This window comes from Cyprinus carpio, chromosome B7 (assembly GCF_018340385.1).
Source record: "Cyprinus carpio isolate SPL01 chromosome B7, ASM1834038v1, whole genome shotgun sequence".
Taxonomy (NCBI): domain Eukaryota; kingdom Metazoa; phylum Chordata; class Actinopteri; order Cypriniformes; family Cyprinidae; genus Cyprinus; species Cyprinus carpio.
The window spans coordinates 30,034,915-30,053,199 of NC_056603.1; the positions used below are offsets into that span (position 1 = coordinate 30,034,915).

An 18,285-nucleotide genomic window follows, 5' to 3' on the forward strand; every position below is an offset into this window, starting at 1 on the left:
TTGTATAGTAGACAAAAGCACATGTCTAAGTGTGCTAAGTCTTTATTTACTTTTGATGTCAGACAGTGGCACAAGGTTTTAAGGAATAACACTTTCATTACTGTTGTCATTAAAGTCAGATGTGTGCAGGAAGTGCAGCTTTATATATGATTCAAATTGGTTTTGGATGTTGTTAACCTAACACCTTATCTACACTTCATATCACTATACTTCCTCCTCACTGTAAACATGCAAATGATTTTTTGATTCAGAAAAAATGCAATACAACATGCAGTGCTGTAGTAATTTATTTAGAAAGTAAAGATGAACAAAGATGGGTTTGATCAGGGTGTAAATACACAACCAGCAGCAAACTGAAGTTCACAATTTCCAAGCTTTAAACCTTCACCATTCAAACTTTTTCTCAATGTGCACAAAAGAGCTCTTAATGATTAAAGCTAAAGTACATGGGTAAAATGAGAATGTACACTATTAGTATTGTTCAGAAAACAGAAGTTTGATTAATTTTGATTATAGAATCAGTGGACTGTGGTGTGACATCATCTTGTAACATTTAATCTGGCAATGAAATCAGAAAAAAAATAATAGTAATTAACTCAACAGAGACATAATCATATATATATTGCTGCATTCATGCCATGCCGTAATTACTGTGATTTCGAGATGACAACACATGATATTCTGCTTGGAGCTGTTCACACCCTTGGACTTGGAACTATTGCTTTATCAATGCTTAAACATAGCACCTAATGAATCTGAGGTGGTCAGGTGGTAGTGGTACGAGTTGTAGCTCTCAGAAAACTCCCAGTTCACAAGTTGTAATTACGAGTTCTATGAGGACATGAATGCTTTTATCATGTAATTACGATATGGCGTGAACACACCTTATGAATTACATATACAATTTTTTACACACCATGTCTCTATCCTTTTATCACTTACCTGAATATACCTCAACTTCACACAGTGTGAGGTATTCATTGCGTCCAGGCAGAAAAAGGTTGACGTATCGCCCGCTAACAGGCTTGAACTCAAACGTTTTTGTGTCTCCAAGTGGGATGGGCCCAACAGTCGCAGCCCTGTGAAGAGACACAGAAACAGAGAAAAAGAGAGGGGCATATCAGATATACTTCTGTCAAAGGCAAGTTTGTATTAAAATGATTAATTCAAAGTAATTTTTATCTTATTTACTAATTTTCTAAATTTGTTTGTGTAAGTACTAAGAGAGAGACAGCACTTACAGCTGATTATTGTTGCCGTTATTCTCCAGGCTGTTGCCGATACGGATCTGAATACCCTCGATCCTTTTTTCACAACAGTCTCCACGATTAGTGATGCTAACCCTGGTTATCCTGTAGACGTTCAACAAGTCAACTCTCCACCAGGGGTCCTTGTCCCCATTAGTCATGCTGCATGACCCGAGCGCGTGAATGGAATTCATTTTGTGATTGTTGGCATTTTTAGCATTTTGTGAATCAGTGAATGTGGTGGACTGAACAGCTTTGCCTCCAAGAGCAAGATTCCCTGTTTAACATAAAATGAACAATATTTATTTTTTTTTTTTAACTTTTTTTTTACTTTAATGTACTAAAGTATAATCCCAATATAATGGGCAAAATAATGCTAAGCTATGTAATGCAAATGCTTATTACACGGCTCTCTGGGATAATTGATTCTGATTGGTCAGTCTTGATATTCCGAGATCTGATATTTCCAAATAATGACCGTCATTAATAGCAATGATGTATAACAGACCGCTCATCTGGGTATCTAATATCGGTCATTCTTGAATTTAAAACCGTTTTGTCTCAAATCAGTATGTCCATGTTTTTTTTTGTTTTTTTTTGCTGTGTAATAAGTATTCTGACTTTACATCATTCCTTAAATGTTTGTCTTGTTGGAACTTGATTGGTCGTCTTGCTAGGAGCTATTTAGTCTCGCATAGCCAGACCTTCCAATTTACGGCAGGAGGTCTGGGAACCTTGGCTGTTTGAATGGCCAAGGCCTGCCCAAGAGGCCATATGAATGGCAGGTAAAGCAACCAATCATATTACGTTTTGTGCCGCGTCATGTAGGGGCATGGAAATGTCCCCACATTAACAGACCTTGTGTAAAACTCTTGGATGTATTTTAAAGAGTCTATGTGTGAATGTTAAATATCTCACATGCTATTGAAAATCCAGGGTTTAGTTGATCCTGATAAGCACTTATTATCACAGTTGTAAAAATGATGGCATTCTTCTAACATGAGGGGGTTTGGCATCACTGCATCTTTGTTACCAGGCATAACGTTAAAGAAAGCAAAACAAGTCTCCCAGAAATCCTGTATAGTACAGCCAATTAGATGACAACTTCGAAACTCCTGAAGTGTTTTCAGTTTTGTGTGTGATGTGCATGCTGAATCAACAGTCCATGGGCGTGACGTCTGATGCTGAGACTAGGAGCTACTGTTCTTCAAAGAAGCTTTGCATTTATTACAATTGAGTTGATAATATATTTCAACTCAATCCAATATTTTCTGTCCATTTTTTTTTTTATTTGTGGCAAGTAGCCGTCTAATTAGCCGGGGTTCTGATCATCTTGCAGGGTTTAATTTGTGATAACAACTGTCTGGATGTGCATTATAACTTATTGGTTAGCAAATGCTCAGTAAGAATATAATATATGTGTTACTGACAACATTCACAGTAATGTAGAGCACTTACTTGGAACACAAATGTACAATGGTTTGTCCTCTTCTGTTAATAAAATAATTAAACAAACAAACAAAACACTGATAAGAACATTCAAAAAATTATATCACTTATCTACAGTTGTCTTCTCTCTCTGTCCCTCACCTGCAAACACCTCGACTTCACACAGAGTAAGGATTTCATCGTTCCCAGGTAAAAAAATGTTGACATATCGGCCATTAACAGGCTCAAACTCAAACGTTACTGTGCTATCAGGAACAGTGAGAACAGTTGCAACCCTGCAAAAACATAAAGAACAGTGTTAAATTGGAAACCAGACGCCTCTAAACACCATGTACGTCTAAAAAAAATTAATTAAACTACTGAAATCAAATGAGTTTGTATAGCACTCTTCACAATGCAAATGCTTATTCATGTTTTATATCACATTGCTATAAGAAACAGTGGTCTAAACTTACAAATGTCTAATCACAATATATAAAAAAATACATTTCAAGTCAAGAATATCTCCATGAAAGTGCCTCACTACAATTTTGCCTCCCGTTTTGTCCAAACATCCAATAATGTTTAAACATTTGAAAACATGTTTAAACATTTGAAACATTTCTTACAGCTCATTGTTGTTTCCGTTGTTCTCCAGATTGTTACCAATCCGAATCTGAGCTCCTCTGAGTCGTTCTTTGCAACAGTCTCCACGATTACTGATGGAAACATTGCTTATACTGTAGACGTTTCCAAGGTCAGCTCTCCACCATGGGTTAAACTCAGTTTTAGTGTGAGTGCATGAGCCCTTCGCGTAATTTGAGTCTCTGTTTCCATCTACTGCATGTTCAGCATCTCCCTGTGGGTGTCCTAAGGAGGACTGCGCCACTCTGGCATTAAGAGCAATATTCCCTGTTCAATATGACATGAAATTGTTAAAAAAAATGATAAGGTGGCTTTGAGGTAATACAAACAAACTAATCAATCAATATCAATTCCTCAATCGATAAACAATCAGTTTTTAAATCCAGGCATTTTTACCTGTATTATCCTAAACGTACCTTTCAAATCAGCGACACACAGCCCAGTAAAAAGTGGTAGTAACAAAATCACATGGATGGCCATCCTGATTTAACACATAACAACACATTTGTCACAAATGGGAGAGGAGAACAGTGGTGGATAGTAAATAAGTATTGTTACTGTAAGTACAATTTTGAGGTGTCTGTACTTTTAATTTTCAAGTATTCTTAATTTGGGAAACTTTTACTTTTACTTCAATACATTCTAAATCATTTAGACCTTTTACTCCACTATATTTCATAAAAACATGTTGTTCCTCATTATTTTGAACTGGAGAAATCGCCGCACCATGAGGCATGATAGCGTTGTCCGATTGGTGAAACGAGCTGTTTCTTTTCAATGAGCCTGTTAAATCAGTTTGCAAATCACACTGAACAATTCATTTACGAATTGGATTGAGTGGATCACAGCTGTTCTGGAGTCAACACTGATTCAAATGATCAGGTCAGAGTGAGTCTCCAGTTAATAATTCACTGAATTCACAAGTCTGACTCAAAATGAGCCAAGAATGAGAGACCATCGGATCTTGAGCGCACACACAACTGATGGCGTGAATCATGAGTAACTAATGGCAAGTTTAAGCATTTATTATTGTAAATGAATAGGTCATGAGAGGCCATTGTTTGCGAACTAAAGCTGCAGTAAAAGGGCTGTTTACTGTAAGCATGTTGAAAAAGAGAAAGTTCCAAAATACGCCTCACTAAAGTAGCCTATGTGAGAATATGTTACAGGTTTCATATTTAACCCAGATAGCACAGGTACGTCTGCAAGATGTCAGATTGCTTCATCTGAAAAGCAATTGCTGTGTACAGACATCTAATAGATGTCTCTAAGATGTCAGTTTTACATACATTCTAAATCATAAACATTTTAAAGACATCTTCTTATAGTCTATTTTACATCTGATAGGAACGTCCTATAAACGTATTGCAGATGAGCAAACACTCTAAAAATATGTCTTGCAGATGTAAATGCAGACGTCAAATAGACATCTCCATGATAGACGTGTGCTATCAGAGAAATAAAGTTTGTGTATAAAATTGTATAAAGTTAGATTAAAATGTACTATAAAAATGTGCTATAAAAAAAGTGCTCAGTGATAGCCTAAAGTGTTGGGCCTGTCAATTTTATTTATTTGTAATGTGATCGGGTGCTTTGTGGATAATGATCAATCAGGTATCAGGATATGAGAGGGTGCCAGGACGAACAACGAGGATAAGAGGAGAGAATGCAATGCAAGTAATAGAGCCCACACTCCTGAACAGATGGTGGCAGCAATGCACCAAAAAGCTGGATGTCAACCGTCGTTAAAAATAAAGATAAAGAAGATGACATCATAGATACCCTGCATCTCAATGTTCATACTATCCATCCTAAATACTATGTGAGATTAGAATAAGTGTGTCCCAAAGCATAGTATGTTGAAAAGAGTATGCCAAAAGTCCCCGGATGGTCTACTATTTCAGGTCGATTTTTGAAATGTGGATCAATGTACACTCTAATGGCTAAAACTGCCCACAATCCATTGCGCTTTGGCGAAGGATTCAGTCCAGAACTACAAACACGAATAAAACGTTTTACAAAAACTACAAACATGGCAGATGCGTGAGATCGACGGTTAGGTAGAGAGGTTTACAAAATGCATTCATTAGGGTTTGAGTTACTAATAATCAACATTTAACATGGTAAAGGTTACAGCTAAAAGTGTATTCACTGACCATAACCCTCTGACGTTTCTTTCTCGTATGCATAATGTCAACCAGCGACTGATGCGATGGGCGTTGGTTGTGATGAAAGTGATACCAAATTTATTTAAAAACTCTAATCAATAAATTACATTTATTTTCCCTCCAATAATAATTTTACCTGCTGTAGAGAGTGCATAAACATTCAACTCACCTGAAATCCATCAATTTATCAACGTCACAGAAGACCTTCACAATTCAGCAGTTTTCTGCTTTTAAACAAAATAATACATTTATACAATAAATAAATGATATGATAAATTCGTTTATAAATGTTTGCTATATGTATCATTGCTCTATATATCTATACGTCTATTTATCTATCTTTCTATCTATCAATCATATATATATATATATATATATATATATATATATATATACACACACATATATATATATATATATATATATATATATATATATATATATATATATATATATATATATATAAAATATCACATCAGTAATATTATGCCCTTACGAAACATTTCAAACTAAAAATTGCTATTGTAGATTTAAAAATTAATACACACCAGCAGTCTATGAAGAGTGTCTAGTTGACTAAGATTGTGCTCAGAAATTATGCACTATTTATTGCTGAATAAGTCCCTCCCTACCAAATGTGGTATCTGATATCTGAATGATCAACATTAAATGGACCTATTACAAGAGTACCCATTTTTTGTAAGCCTTTATTCTGATAATAGACAATTACATACAGAAATTGGATAATTTCTGTATAAATGTAATCAGGATGTTACAAGTAATAATAGGACTTTAATTACCTATTTCATTAGTTCATGTTCTTGACAACAGCAGCCAAAAATGCAATGGATTTCAAAATCTAGGTGATGAGACAGTGCTTTTGCTTCTCTTTATACTGATTAATGTTCATTTTCAAGACTTACTGAAGCACATGTTGGAATGCGTGCCCTGAAATGTGGTTGAATAAAACTGATTCACTGGCAGTGGTGTGGTTTTCTCATATTAAAATTACAAAAGATTTTTGTACTGTAGTTACATTTACACATTTCACAGATGCTTTTATTTAAAGTGCATTCAAGTTAGACATTTCATCAGTTCATGTATCCCTTGTTCATAGTAAACAGAATCCATAGGATATCTAGTGCCATGCTTTGTTGTTTGAAATCCTGTAATCAGACACTTTATGTGTGAACATCTCGTGATCAATGTGTACGCAGTGTAAACAGGGTTTTTTTATTTCTCTGGTTGGGTAAATTTATTTGTTTTATCTTGTTTTCATTATGCTATGTTTGGCATCTCAGGACCCTGGTTGTTTGCCAAGCTTCTAGTGCCATTAGCAAAGGTACTTCATACGATCTGCTCACTGTAAGTGTTGCGGTGTTCTTAGTTGCATCAATCTGAAAGTGGGACCAAAGCATTTCATGTAATTCAAATGTAATTAGATAAAATAAAATGCCTCAATTTGGAGGTACAATCTGGGCTATTTTTCCCTCTCAACTCTTATAAAGGTACAGTAGATCTTGTCTTTCATCAGGGCCATAGTCAGGGATCTTGGGCTCAACAAGTTTGTTGAGCACCATCTTACACTGCACATTATGACCTGACAATGCAAATGAACGGACAATCCCTTAACCAGGGATCTCCAACCCTGCTCCTGGAGAGCTACCATCCTTCAGACTTCAGTTCCAACCCTGCTCCAACATACCTGCACTCTCAGAAATAAAGGTATAAAAGCTGTCACTGGGGCAGTACCTTTTGAAAAGATACACTTTTGTACCTATTAGGTTCTAATATGTACACTTTAAATACTAATATGTACCTTTAAGGTACCAAAATGGACCCTTAAGGTACAAATATGTACATTTGAAAGGGTACTGCCCCAGTGACAGCTGTTGTACCTTTATTTCTGAGAGTGTGTCTGAAATTATCAAGTAGCCCTGAACACCTTGATTATCTTTGATTGGGGTTGGAGCTGAAATCTGCAGGACAGTAGGTCTCCAGGAGCAGGGTGTCACGGTTCAAGGATCCGTGTGTTCCTTCTGCATGTCTGTTTCTCGTCACCTGTCGATTGCTTGTTCAGCGTTGCTCCAGCAACTGTGCGGCTGACGAGCTAATCAGCATGGCTGCACCTGACACTTGTTATGTCCTGTCTTTATCTGTCTTGTGTTTGGTACTGCATGTTGTCAGATTGTTGTTTGAATTTGTCCATGCCTGTCTTGCTCTCCAGTCCTCAGAGTCTTGTCTTGCTCTCAGCCTCGGATATCGTCCAGTGTGCTTCACCGTCTGTTACCGGGGATTCTCTCGGAGTTGGATTGGGTCAGTGCCTCCCAGTCTCCGTGTGACAGAGACTGCTTACCTGCTCACCTGTTCATGCTCCACACATCTTGCTTGTTGCTGTTGTGGCAAATAAACTGTATTACACTTGCAACTGGATTTTGTGTAATCTTTGGAAGAAGCATGTAGATCTCAGTAAATATATCACTGGCACAATGTATTAATTTTTAAGGTTGTAAGACCTTACGCACAGAATATAATTATTTTTGTAAAAGTGGAGAGTTTCTTTAAGGACAAATATAAATAATTTTGAAAAGCTATTTTGAGTATTGTAGTTTTTATATAAAAATGAGTGGGATACACCATCATCTCAAATAATATTAAACTAAGTTTGAGTGAATTTTTTTTTTTTTTTTTTTTTTTACAAATATTTCCCCATCTCCAGGCATATTAATAGAAAAGAAGCTCACATTGCAGTTAAAGTCCACCTTTAGTTCATCATATTGGTTTTGGTTCTCAACATAAATGCCAGAATGTAAAATTAATTATTTAATGGATATTGAAAGGCGATCCATTTTCATATGTTCTTTACCAGCCAACACAAAATTGGTTCCTATTTTCTAGTACAAATGCACAGTGCTCGCATTTATTTTACATTAAATTACAGATGAAAATGCTATAACAATGTGTGCCTTATTGTACAGCTATATTTTAGTTTAGTCCATACTAAACTAGAGACAGTTTCTTAAATGTGATGCATATAACAAATGCATACATGATCTGAACACAGAACACAAAATTTGAACTGACTACATAGTTGAGTTTCCATAACTGAGTCTGCTATTATTAGTGTAAAATCAGATGTCAGGATATTTCAGATAAACTAAGATTTGTACTTTTATTTACTGCTGTTCTCTTTTGGAAAAATGCAATGGATTTTAAAATGAATTATAAAATGTAGGTGAAGAGACAGCGCTTTAACTCATCTGTATGTCGATAAATGATCATTTTTTTATGCTGGTAAAAAAACTTCAGACTCATAGTCTGTAAAGTGCTTCATTGATAACCTATCATGTATACAATCATATTTATTTATAAATCCATATTTATTTATAAATCCCGTTTTAACACAGGAAGTATCAAGTCTCAAGTATTAGTGCAGTATGCATTCACTCATTTTGGTTCAGTTGTGGCTTCTCATGTCCAAATAAAAGAGAGGGAAAATTTACAATTTGCACATTTTGCAAATGCTTCTATATAAAGTGCGTTCAAGTTCGACATGTGATATGTTTATTCTTTCCTTGTTCTTGAACAGAATTTGCTTATGCAGGAACTTCTTATCATATAATCCAATGCTTAATCTGTGATCTTGCGATCAGGATGTAAACAGGGATCTTAAACTGTTTAGTTTTGTTTGCATTTTATCACATGTTTTGCAAAAATAACATGGATAATTTGATCTCAGGAAATGATTGTAAGCAGGGCCGTCGCTAGTGGGGTGAAAGGTGGTGACGATTATAGGGGCCCACGGCTGATTGGGGGGGGCCCGGAGATCTCAACCGTCTGGACGCTCAGGAAAGTTGACAGGCCACTGCTGCGCGTCGTCACGAAAGCTTATCATTTCACGTGTTTTAAAACCTTGCCAATTTAAACATTCAAAAGAGTTTAAACCATCCAAACACAAGACGCGGAAAAGCTGAAGTGAGTAGCTGGTTTCTCGCGCGCTGTGTTCGGTGCGCACGCGGAGAGCCGCGTCTCACAGACAGCAACACTGAACCGAGCTCTCCACTGTAAAGTTCTCCTCGAACTTCCTCCTGCACCTGAACGAACAAATACAAATTGCAGTTTAAACAAACAGAAAATGATGTGAAAGAGCCCAATTCAGCACCCGCGGTGTTCTGGTGTTCAGGGCTCATGCAGAGAGAGGCTTCTCAAAACGCTTGAACACCGAATTTGCCTCTTTTTGCTTTTGTATTGACAAATACATACAGCATATGTCAAAATATCCATCTTAGAAAGTATGTTCGAAAAAACTGTTGGTTATGTGTTAAGTGAAAGTAAACAGTGGAGAAATGCATTCATTGTCTCTTAAAGTGACCGCGCCTAATTTAGCTACTAGCTGCTGTAATGTTAATCCAAGAAAATGAAAGAAAGAAAATTACTCACTGCTCTCGACAGAATTACTTTGTAGTTTTAACAAGAATTAATGCACAGTCAAACCAACAAATATTCAAACACCAGATATAATGTTTGAATTTTTTATTTTATTTTTTTTTTGTTTTTTTTTTTAGTAGGTGCAGGACACTATAATTTATGAAAGTGAGTATAGCAAAATAAAGCGAACTGTGACATATACCAAAAAATTATTCATACAGTGAACTAGTGAAACTGATTAAAAAAAAAATATTCAGACACTTTGACCTGACCATGTTTTGTTTATGTTTTTTCCTGAATTGCTAATGTTACCTTTTTCACACCACAGACTAAACAAAAATTAAGCATTGCTTGGTAATTAGTCAACAAAGTATTGATAGATGTGGAAATATTGTCATACTAACAACTGTCTGAAGTTTTGGTTGATTGTAGTCCATTACATACATTTCTATCAAAGTTATCTAACATTATCAAGATGAATTTGTTCTTAGACAGTTTTAACTTTGAGTTCTTGTCATATTTTATTACCATTTTCTAAACCATAGCAAATAAACTGTGATAATGTGAGAAATGTTGTAGGTGTCTGAATAAATTTTGGTTTGATTGTATATTTATTTTTTTACAGTGAAGACTTAAGCAGTGCTACTTTACATTTAATTATTCGGTTTCTGTACCCTGGACACAAACTTGAATAAACTAAAACATTGTGTAAATAACACAAATAAATAGAACAAACATACAAATTAAACAATTTCAAACAGGGCCCAATGTTACAACCTGCACCGGGGCCCACAAACCCCAGCTACGGCCCTGATTGTAAGTAACAGTCGCCAGTTTTATTTTTATTGATATAACTTAAAACACTCCAAATACTTTTGCTGCTTGTTTAGTTTATGTATTTGAAATGATTTGCAACTTTTGATTTCAATGCATTCAATTCACTTTAAATTGTAAAAGGGGAGTTATCGTATAGTGCTTTTGAGTAGGGATAACATGAATGATTTATGATGACAGCTAAAGCAAAACCATGGATTTCCCAGCATGCTCTGCATGACCGGAGTGGGATGCTAAACTCAAAAGATTCTCCATTACAATCAAATGTGTCACTATATTATGATCTTGCAATGCAAATTAACTGACAATACAGGTCCTTCTCAAAAAATTAGCATATTGTGAAAAAGTTCATTATTTTCCATAATGTAATGAAAAAAATTAAACTTTCATATATTTTAGATTCATTGCACACCAACTGAAATATTTCAGGTCTTTTATTGTTTTAATACTGATGATTTTGGCATACAGCTCATGAAAACTATAAATTCCTATCTCAAAAAATTAGCATATTTCATCCGACCAATAAAAGAAAAAAGTGTTTTTTAATACAAAAAAAGTCAACCTTCAAATAATTATGTTCAGTTATGCACTCAATACTTGGTCGGGAATCCTTTTGCAGAAATGACTGCTTCAATGCGGCGTGGCATGGAGGCAATCAGCCTGTGGCACTGCTGAGGTGTTATGGAGGCCCAGGATGCTTCGATAGCGGCCTTAAGCTCATCCAGAGTGTTGGGTCTTGCGTCTCTCAACTTTCTCTTCACAATATCCCACAGATTCTCTATGGGGTTCAGGTCAGGAGAGTTGGCAGGCCAATTGAGCACAGTAATACCATGGTCAGTAAACCATTTACCAGTGGTTTTGGCACTGTGAGCAGGTGCCAGGTCGTGCTGAAAAAACGAAATCTTCATCTCCATAAAGCTTTTCAGCAGATGGAAGCATGAAGTGCTCCAAAATCTCCTGATAGCTAGCTGCATTGACCCTGCCCTTGATAAAAAACAGTGGACCAACACCAGCAGCTGACGTGGCACCCCAGACCATCACTGACTGTGGGTACTTGACACTGGACTTCAGGCATTTTGGCATTTCCTTCTCCCCAGTCTTCCTCCAGACTCTGGCACCTTGATTTCCGAATGACATGCAAAATTTGCTTTTCATCCTGTTTCTGGTTCAAAAGCACACGCCTGTGCACGGTGGCTCTGGATGTTTCTACTCCAGACTCAGTCCACTGCTTCCGCAGGTCCCCCAAGGCCTGGAATCGGTCCTTCTCCACAATCTTCCTCAGGGTCCGGTCAACTCTTCTCGTTGTGCAGCGTTTTTTTTGCCACACTTTTCTCCTTCCCACAGATTTTCCACTGAGGTGCCTTGATACAGCACTCTGGGAACAGCCTATTCGTTCAGAAATTTCTTTCTGTGTCTTACCCTCTCGCTTGAGGGTGTCAATGATGGCCTTCTGGACAGCAGCAGTCAGGTCGGCAGTCTTACCCATGATTGCGGTTTTGAGTAATGAACCAGGCTGGGAGTTTTTAAAAGCCTCAGGAATCTTTTGCAGGTGTTTAGAGTTAATTAGTTGATTCAGATGATTAGGTTAACCCTCTGGAGTCGATTAACGAGTATACGCGTTTTGGGGTATTTTCTCCTGATAACCCCGAAAAGAACTTAAATTACACTTTCAGTTTTGATCGTACAGATAAGTGCAATACATCAATCGAATCTGTAAAGGGTCTACTTTTTTTTGTATACAGACATAATAACAACAAAACTTTGTGCACTTATAAAATAAAGATAACAAACAAGGAGTGCTGTCTGCAGCCTTTGTCTGCGCTGATCTTCAGATACAAATGCGTCATTAAAATGAACTGTAACTCAGTGAATACTCAACGAAGAGACATGAGAGAGATATCTATAGAAAGCCTGACATGTCTACTTTTAAACTAAACAAGTGCTGCTGAAAACAAATATTCTGTGATAAAGTAATCCATATGAAAACAACGCGATGTCCGTTTTTCACGTCTCCCTTCATTATCTTCTAATGCGACCACGCCCCCCCGCGCCGAGCGTGCTTTTTGAGATTCAAATGTTTCACTGAAGCGCGCGGCTTTTGAATACGCCCACACAACAGAAGACAACGCAGCGAGATTGTTCTTCAGGTTTTTTTTATTTTACTGTTTGCTTCGCGATGAGAGGAATAAGGCATAATTCACCCCAAAGAGATGTGATGTGGTTGAGGATTTGAGATTTGGATTTCCTCAGAAAAAAGAATGAAGCACTTTATTCAGCAGAGATCAGAAACATGAGTAAGTCTCTTTTTATTTATTTATATACTTGTACTAGTTTTCGCATAACGTGTAAACATTTTACTAGTTAGACTTTTTCCAAAGACTTTTTCCAAACTATAATTCCTGACTAAATGTATAATCAAGTGAAATATTATGAAGTTTCAATAACAATATACACTACTATACCATTCAAAAGCTTGATGTAAATAATATAAATGTAACAATAAATGTAACTGTAACAAAATGTAACAATCATTGCTGTTCTTTCAATTTATCCCCCCCCTAAAAAACCTAAAAAAAAAATTCTCAGCTCTTTTCAACATTAATAATAATAATAATAATAATAATAATAATATAATAATAATGATAATAATAACAATAATGTTTTTTTTTGTAGAAAATAAGATTGTTTAAAAGGATTTCTGAAGGATTTTGTGACTGGAGTAATGATGCAAAAAATTCAGTTTGAAAGTCAGCTTTGATTTTTTCCTAATAAACTGTTTAACTGCACTCACAAGTGAGTATTAAATTATGTTGTGGGATAATTAAATATATTCTAAATAAACTACAAACATAAAATTATATAGATTTATTTTGTCTTCACATTCTTTCTTGTAACTCATCCCTCTCAGTGACACAGCTGACTGAATGGCTCATTATGCAGCTCATTATGCAGGCCTTTGTCTTCTCAGGTGTGAATTCATGATAGTTGACGCTACTCGCATATGACTTTTACCAACAAAAAGTGTCTTAGAAAAATTTAAAATCAATATATTGTTTTCTGTAAGTGAGTAAACAAGATGATTTTCACATCATTTAGAAAAAAAAAATTCTAGGCTACAAGCTCCAGTTCTCCAAATTCCTGGGAACCAATTTTCTGTATGTGTTTTTATTGCCTTATTCAAGTGATTTAACATTTTTAGTTTTTCACTAACCACGCATAACATTTTTTTTTCATCAAAAACACAATCATGTACATACATGCTGCTCACATATTATTATAGCCTATTTTGTTTTGATTACAGTGAGATTAAACTTTAGCCATTTAGATATTTATAAGAAACTGAAAAAAGCACAAATGTCAGGGCATGACAAAACTTCTCCAGGCCCCAAAAATACCCTTAGACTCCAGAGGGTTAATAGCTCGTTTAGAGAACCTTTTCATGATATGCTAATTTTTTGAGATAGGAATTTTGGGTTTTCATGAGCTGTATGCCAAAATCATCAGTATTAAAACAATAAAAGACCTGAAATATTTCAGTTGGTGTGCAATGAATCTAAAATATATGAAAGTTTAATTTTTATCATTACATTATGGAAAATAATGAACTTTTTCACAATATGCTAATTTTTTGAGAAGGACCTGTAGATAGTGTGAAGTGCAGGATTTGAGTTGAATTTAGGTACAGTTCAGTACCATTTACTGATCAGTGTAATAATTCTTATGCTAATGTTTCAATTTTAAAATAATACTATCAATATTTATTTTCTTATATCAACACTTTTCCTGGCATAAAAGGAAAAACATGATTTGAATGCTATTGTGTGGTTTTCTGACATCAGTTTAAAGAGAGAGTGTTTGTTCAGTGTAAACACTTTCATTTGAGCAGCTAGTTTGTTTTAAGGTGTGTTTACTTTAAATAAGGAAGAAATTGAGTGCTCAGTAAACATAACATTGACATGTTATGCAGCCTTTCTTTGCAATTCAATCCTCCTTCAAAAATAAAATGCTGTTTCGCGCATTGCAATTGTTTTTTGGCCATACATTGTTTTCTTATTCTTCCTAAGTTTCTTGGTTTCAAAGACTGTGAAACACAGTATCTTTCTTTTTTTTCCTCCTTTTATCATTTTTTGCCTTTATTTTTCCTCAGATTTGTCTGTCAACATGCAAATTCTAGTTAAAATAACTAAAGTCAATTCAGAAATATATATTTATAACCTTTGTATTTTCTTGACCAAGCTAGAAGACCATCTTCAGATTAGTGACAAGTAATTTGTATAAGTTAGTATAAGTAAATTGGATCTAGGAAAGTAAATAGAATATATCCATTGAAATGACATTGAGTGCATGCACACTTTTCCTTAAGCTCTTTGCGCCAGTCAGTTCATCTGGTGAATCTCCTACAGGAAGCAGAAATGCTAAAATATGTTTTCATGTGATTGTTCAACTCTCCGATTAATTGTAATGTACTTAACTTGACCTTTTTTTTTTCTTTCATAAGGGAATCTTCTGATGGTTATTTTACAGTTAGAGTTTTATTGAGGAGGTCAAAAACTGTACAATAAGACATTCAGAGTGTTTTAAGCTGTCAAAACTTAACACCTGTCCTAGGATAACATGTTAAAACATGCTAGCAACGTGTTAATCATGGTCAAATATGCTAGCCAACATTAGGAAAGAGTGGATTGACTTTATTCTTAATGAAGTTTTCAGATTGCGTCAGTAAGAACTCGGTCCTTTTTTCACTTCATTTTCCCACGGTTTCATTTACAAACAAGACACCATAGGGAGAGAGTGAACCAACTCCAGGGTAAGGCTAAAAGCAGCCAAATACAAACATCATGTCTTTTTAGGCAAGAACCAGACATGGATGTCATGTAGGCTAATAAAATATGTTTAATGGTACTGAATTTGTATTAAACGTGATTACAATTTAATTAAAAGATTAGAAATTGATAATTATATAAGGCTTCCTTTCCACAGTTATTCAAACGGCGAATAAATTATATAGCCTTAGTGACATTATCACTAACTTTGATCGTTGCGAGTTTAATAAAAAAATATATATATCGTTATAATGACTGAAGCTGTCTACACTGCAAAATTAATCTCTGTACATACATCTGTGTTTTGCTGTTTATGATGAGAGAATTCGCAAGAGTCCGGATTTCAGTCAGCGAATGCACGCGCACTCAACAAAGCTGATGAGTTTCAGCGATGACTCATCTGAACGCCTCTGATTGGCCATTGCATTCCTAAGCTCAACAGAATTGTGTGTCATTAGTTATAATGCGCAAAACTGTAAAAACGGCTAAAATTAAATACGGTGCAACATGAGCAGATCTTGATCTAATGTTGCAATCGACAATTTCTATTCATTTTCACTTTGTTAGCAACAAGCGCAATAGATTTAATTTGTTTGTGCAGGAGCATTTTTGTCCAATTTAGGGGCTGAACGTCTGATGCATATGGCATACAAACTGGAAACACTTCAGGAGTGTCGAAGTCGTCATCTGATTGGTTGAATTCTACAGGATTTCCGTAAGACGTGTGTGTCACGTTCTTTAACGTTCTGCTGGAAACGTGACGCTGAACGAAACAAACTGTGATTGGTTGTTTGACATGTCGATCAAACGGCCTCATGGGCGGGCCTTGGCCAATGAAAGCTGCCGTGAATTCCAGACCTCCAGTCTGAAGGTCTGGCTACGCGAGACTAAGCCTTCCCCAGCCTTACACATGCTCCACCTATGCAAGGCACGGTTCAATGCAGGATTTTCAGAGAGATTTAAACTAATAGAGGAAGCCATGGCAACTGTATTGAATCCAACAGTAATGTTTTTATTTCGTGGTCACTATTGCTTTGTCTGTTATTACAGGTCATTTATATGTAAGTATGTATGCATTTTTTATCTAAATCACTGCAGCTCACTGCTGCTCAGGCTCGGGTCCCAAATCAGCGCAATATGTCCGTGCCCTATTGGGACATGTGCGGCTTTACTTTTATTCAATGGAAGAGAGTGAAGGTATGTCGTCCATCTTTTTTACAGTCTATGGTGGGCACACAGCTGTCCTTTAGAACTTGCAATATGCAAAACTGTTAGCCAATCATAGTAGTGGGCATTTACTTCCGAGTCTACAATCCGCCATGCCTATTCAAACAGAGTGTTCTGATGAGGGGGTCAAAACAGGACTGGAAATAGCCTATTACTGCTAAATTATGATATTTGTTTTTATTTTTTATTTTTATGTAAAAATCTTGATAATATTATAAGTGGAAGAGAACAGTACAAAATATTAAATAAAGGCAGTTTGTGAACCCTTTAAGGGGCGAAACATAGAGGGAAGTTAAAAAATTTGTATGATATGTCGATTGTGTGAGTAGGTTGCGTTTCATACAAGATCTGGCAACTAGACAACCTTGGAATAATATATTGATGTGATTATTCATATAACGAGGTTTGGGTCATATAAAATACGGGAGCGTTTAATGGATTTGTACAAACATAGTGATTGAAGGGAAAATAGTACACAGATACACTTTTATACAGGACAAAGTACAAGGCTTCTAATTAAATAAGTGCAACCATTAATATGCTAAAGATGAAGATATGCGTGCTGATTAAAAAAAATAAAAAATTTGATCCATGCATATTACTTAAGACTTGACATGAGGCATGAGTACCAGAGACAAATGCAAACACAAATGCCTTGGTTGCTCTGAACAATGTTAAATAATAATAATAATAATAAACAATAATTTAATAAAAATATAAAAAAAATAAAAAATTCAAAATTTATTCAATTTAAAACCTAATTGATATAATGATGCAAACGTAAAAGTTTGTACATTAATACAGCTCATCAATAAACCAAAGAGGAAGTCATAATATATATAGGCACATTAGTGCAGATTTCTAGTTTTATAACAATGCAGTCATTAGTATGGAGTAGTAACAGTGTATGAAACAATGGAAGAAGTGGTTTGAATTCACTTGGCAATAATTCATTTGTACAGGATACAATTTGGTCCAGTAGATGGCGGTAAAGTACCTAAGAAAGTGATTGGCCAATTATCAAAAGAAAAAGATATATCATGATTTATTTTTGTATATCTTTCTTGCTTTTATCCCTCACATCACAATAATATAATAGAATGACCAGCAAAACATCACTTGTGCCATATTGAGCAAATTAGAGATGGGGATCTTAAGGAATGTAACAATTGTGATTTCCAGTTCCAGTTTGCTTTGGAATCTTGTATGTATTTAATGTTTCTATTTAGACATTAAACTGACATTATTGAGAAAAATTATGATACTTGGATTTGCCTAATTTTTGAAGTTTGCATCATTGATTCTAGTACATTCCTCTTTATCACTGTGAAGCTGCATTGAAACAATCACTATTGTATAAAGACAATACACAATTTTAATTTTTTTGAACCAACAACATTACAGCAGCATCAATCTTAATCACGCATCACTTATTTTTTATTTTAATCTAATTGGACCCAGAGTGATTCTGAAAGAATACTCTGC

General features: G+C 35.5%; 2 protein-coding genes across 3 annotated transcripts in view; one reads left to right on the forward strand and one right to left on the reverse strand.

Annotated features, from left to right (window-relative positions):
• col4a6 (collagen, type IV, alpha 6) overlaps positions 1 to 18,285 on the forward strand; it is a 254,616-nt gene that overhangs the window by 166,954 nt on the left and 69,377 nt on the right.
• Positions 273 to 6,136, reverse strand: LOC109083305 (fucolectin-5-like). 2 transcript variants are annotated; one of them, XM_042728311.1, is made up of 9 exons: positions 6,037 to 6,136; positions 5,658 to 5,712; positions 3,737 to 3,801; positions 3,305 to 3,587; positions 2,838 to 2,971; positions 2,706 to 2,738; positions 1,242 to 1,524; positions 943 to 1,079; positions 273 to 558 (listed from the first exon to the last, which is right to left on the reverse strand). In XM_042728311.1, the coding sequence occupies exons 2-9, from the start codon at positions 5,666 to 5,668 to the stop codon at positions 554 to 556; spliced, it is 951 nt and encodes a 316-aa protein (XP_042584245.1). In that variant the 5' UTR covers positions 5,669 to 5,712; positions 6,037 to 6,136; the 3' UTR covers positions 273 to 553. The 2 variants fall into 2 exon arrangements, with proteins under 2 accessions (XP_042584245.1, XP_042584246.1); XM_042728312.1 differs by having other exon boundaries at positions 5,658 to 5,715; positions 6,037 to 6,059.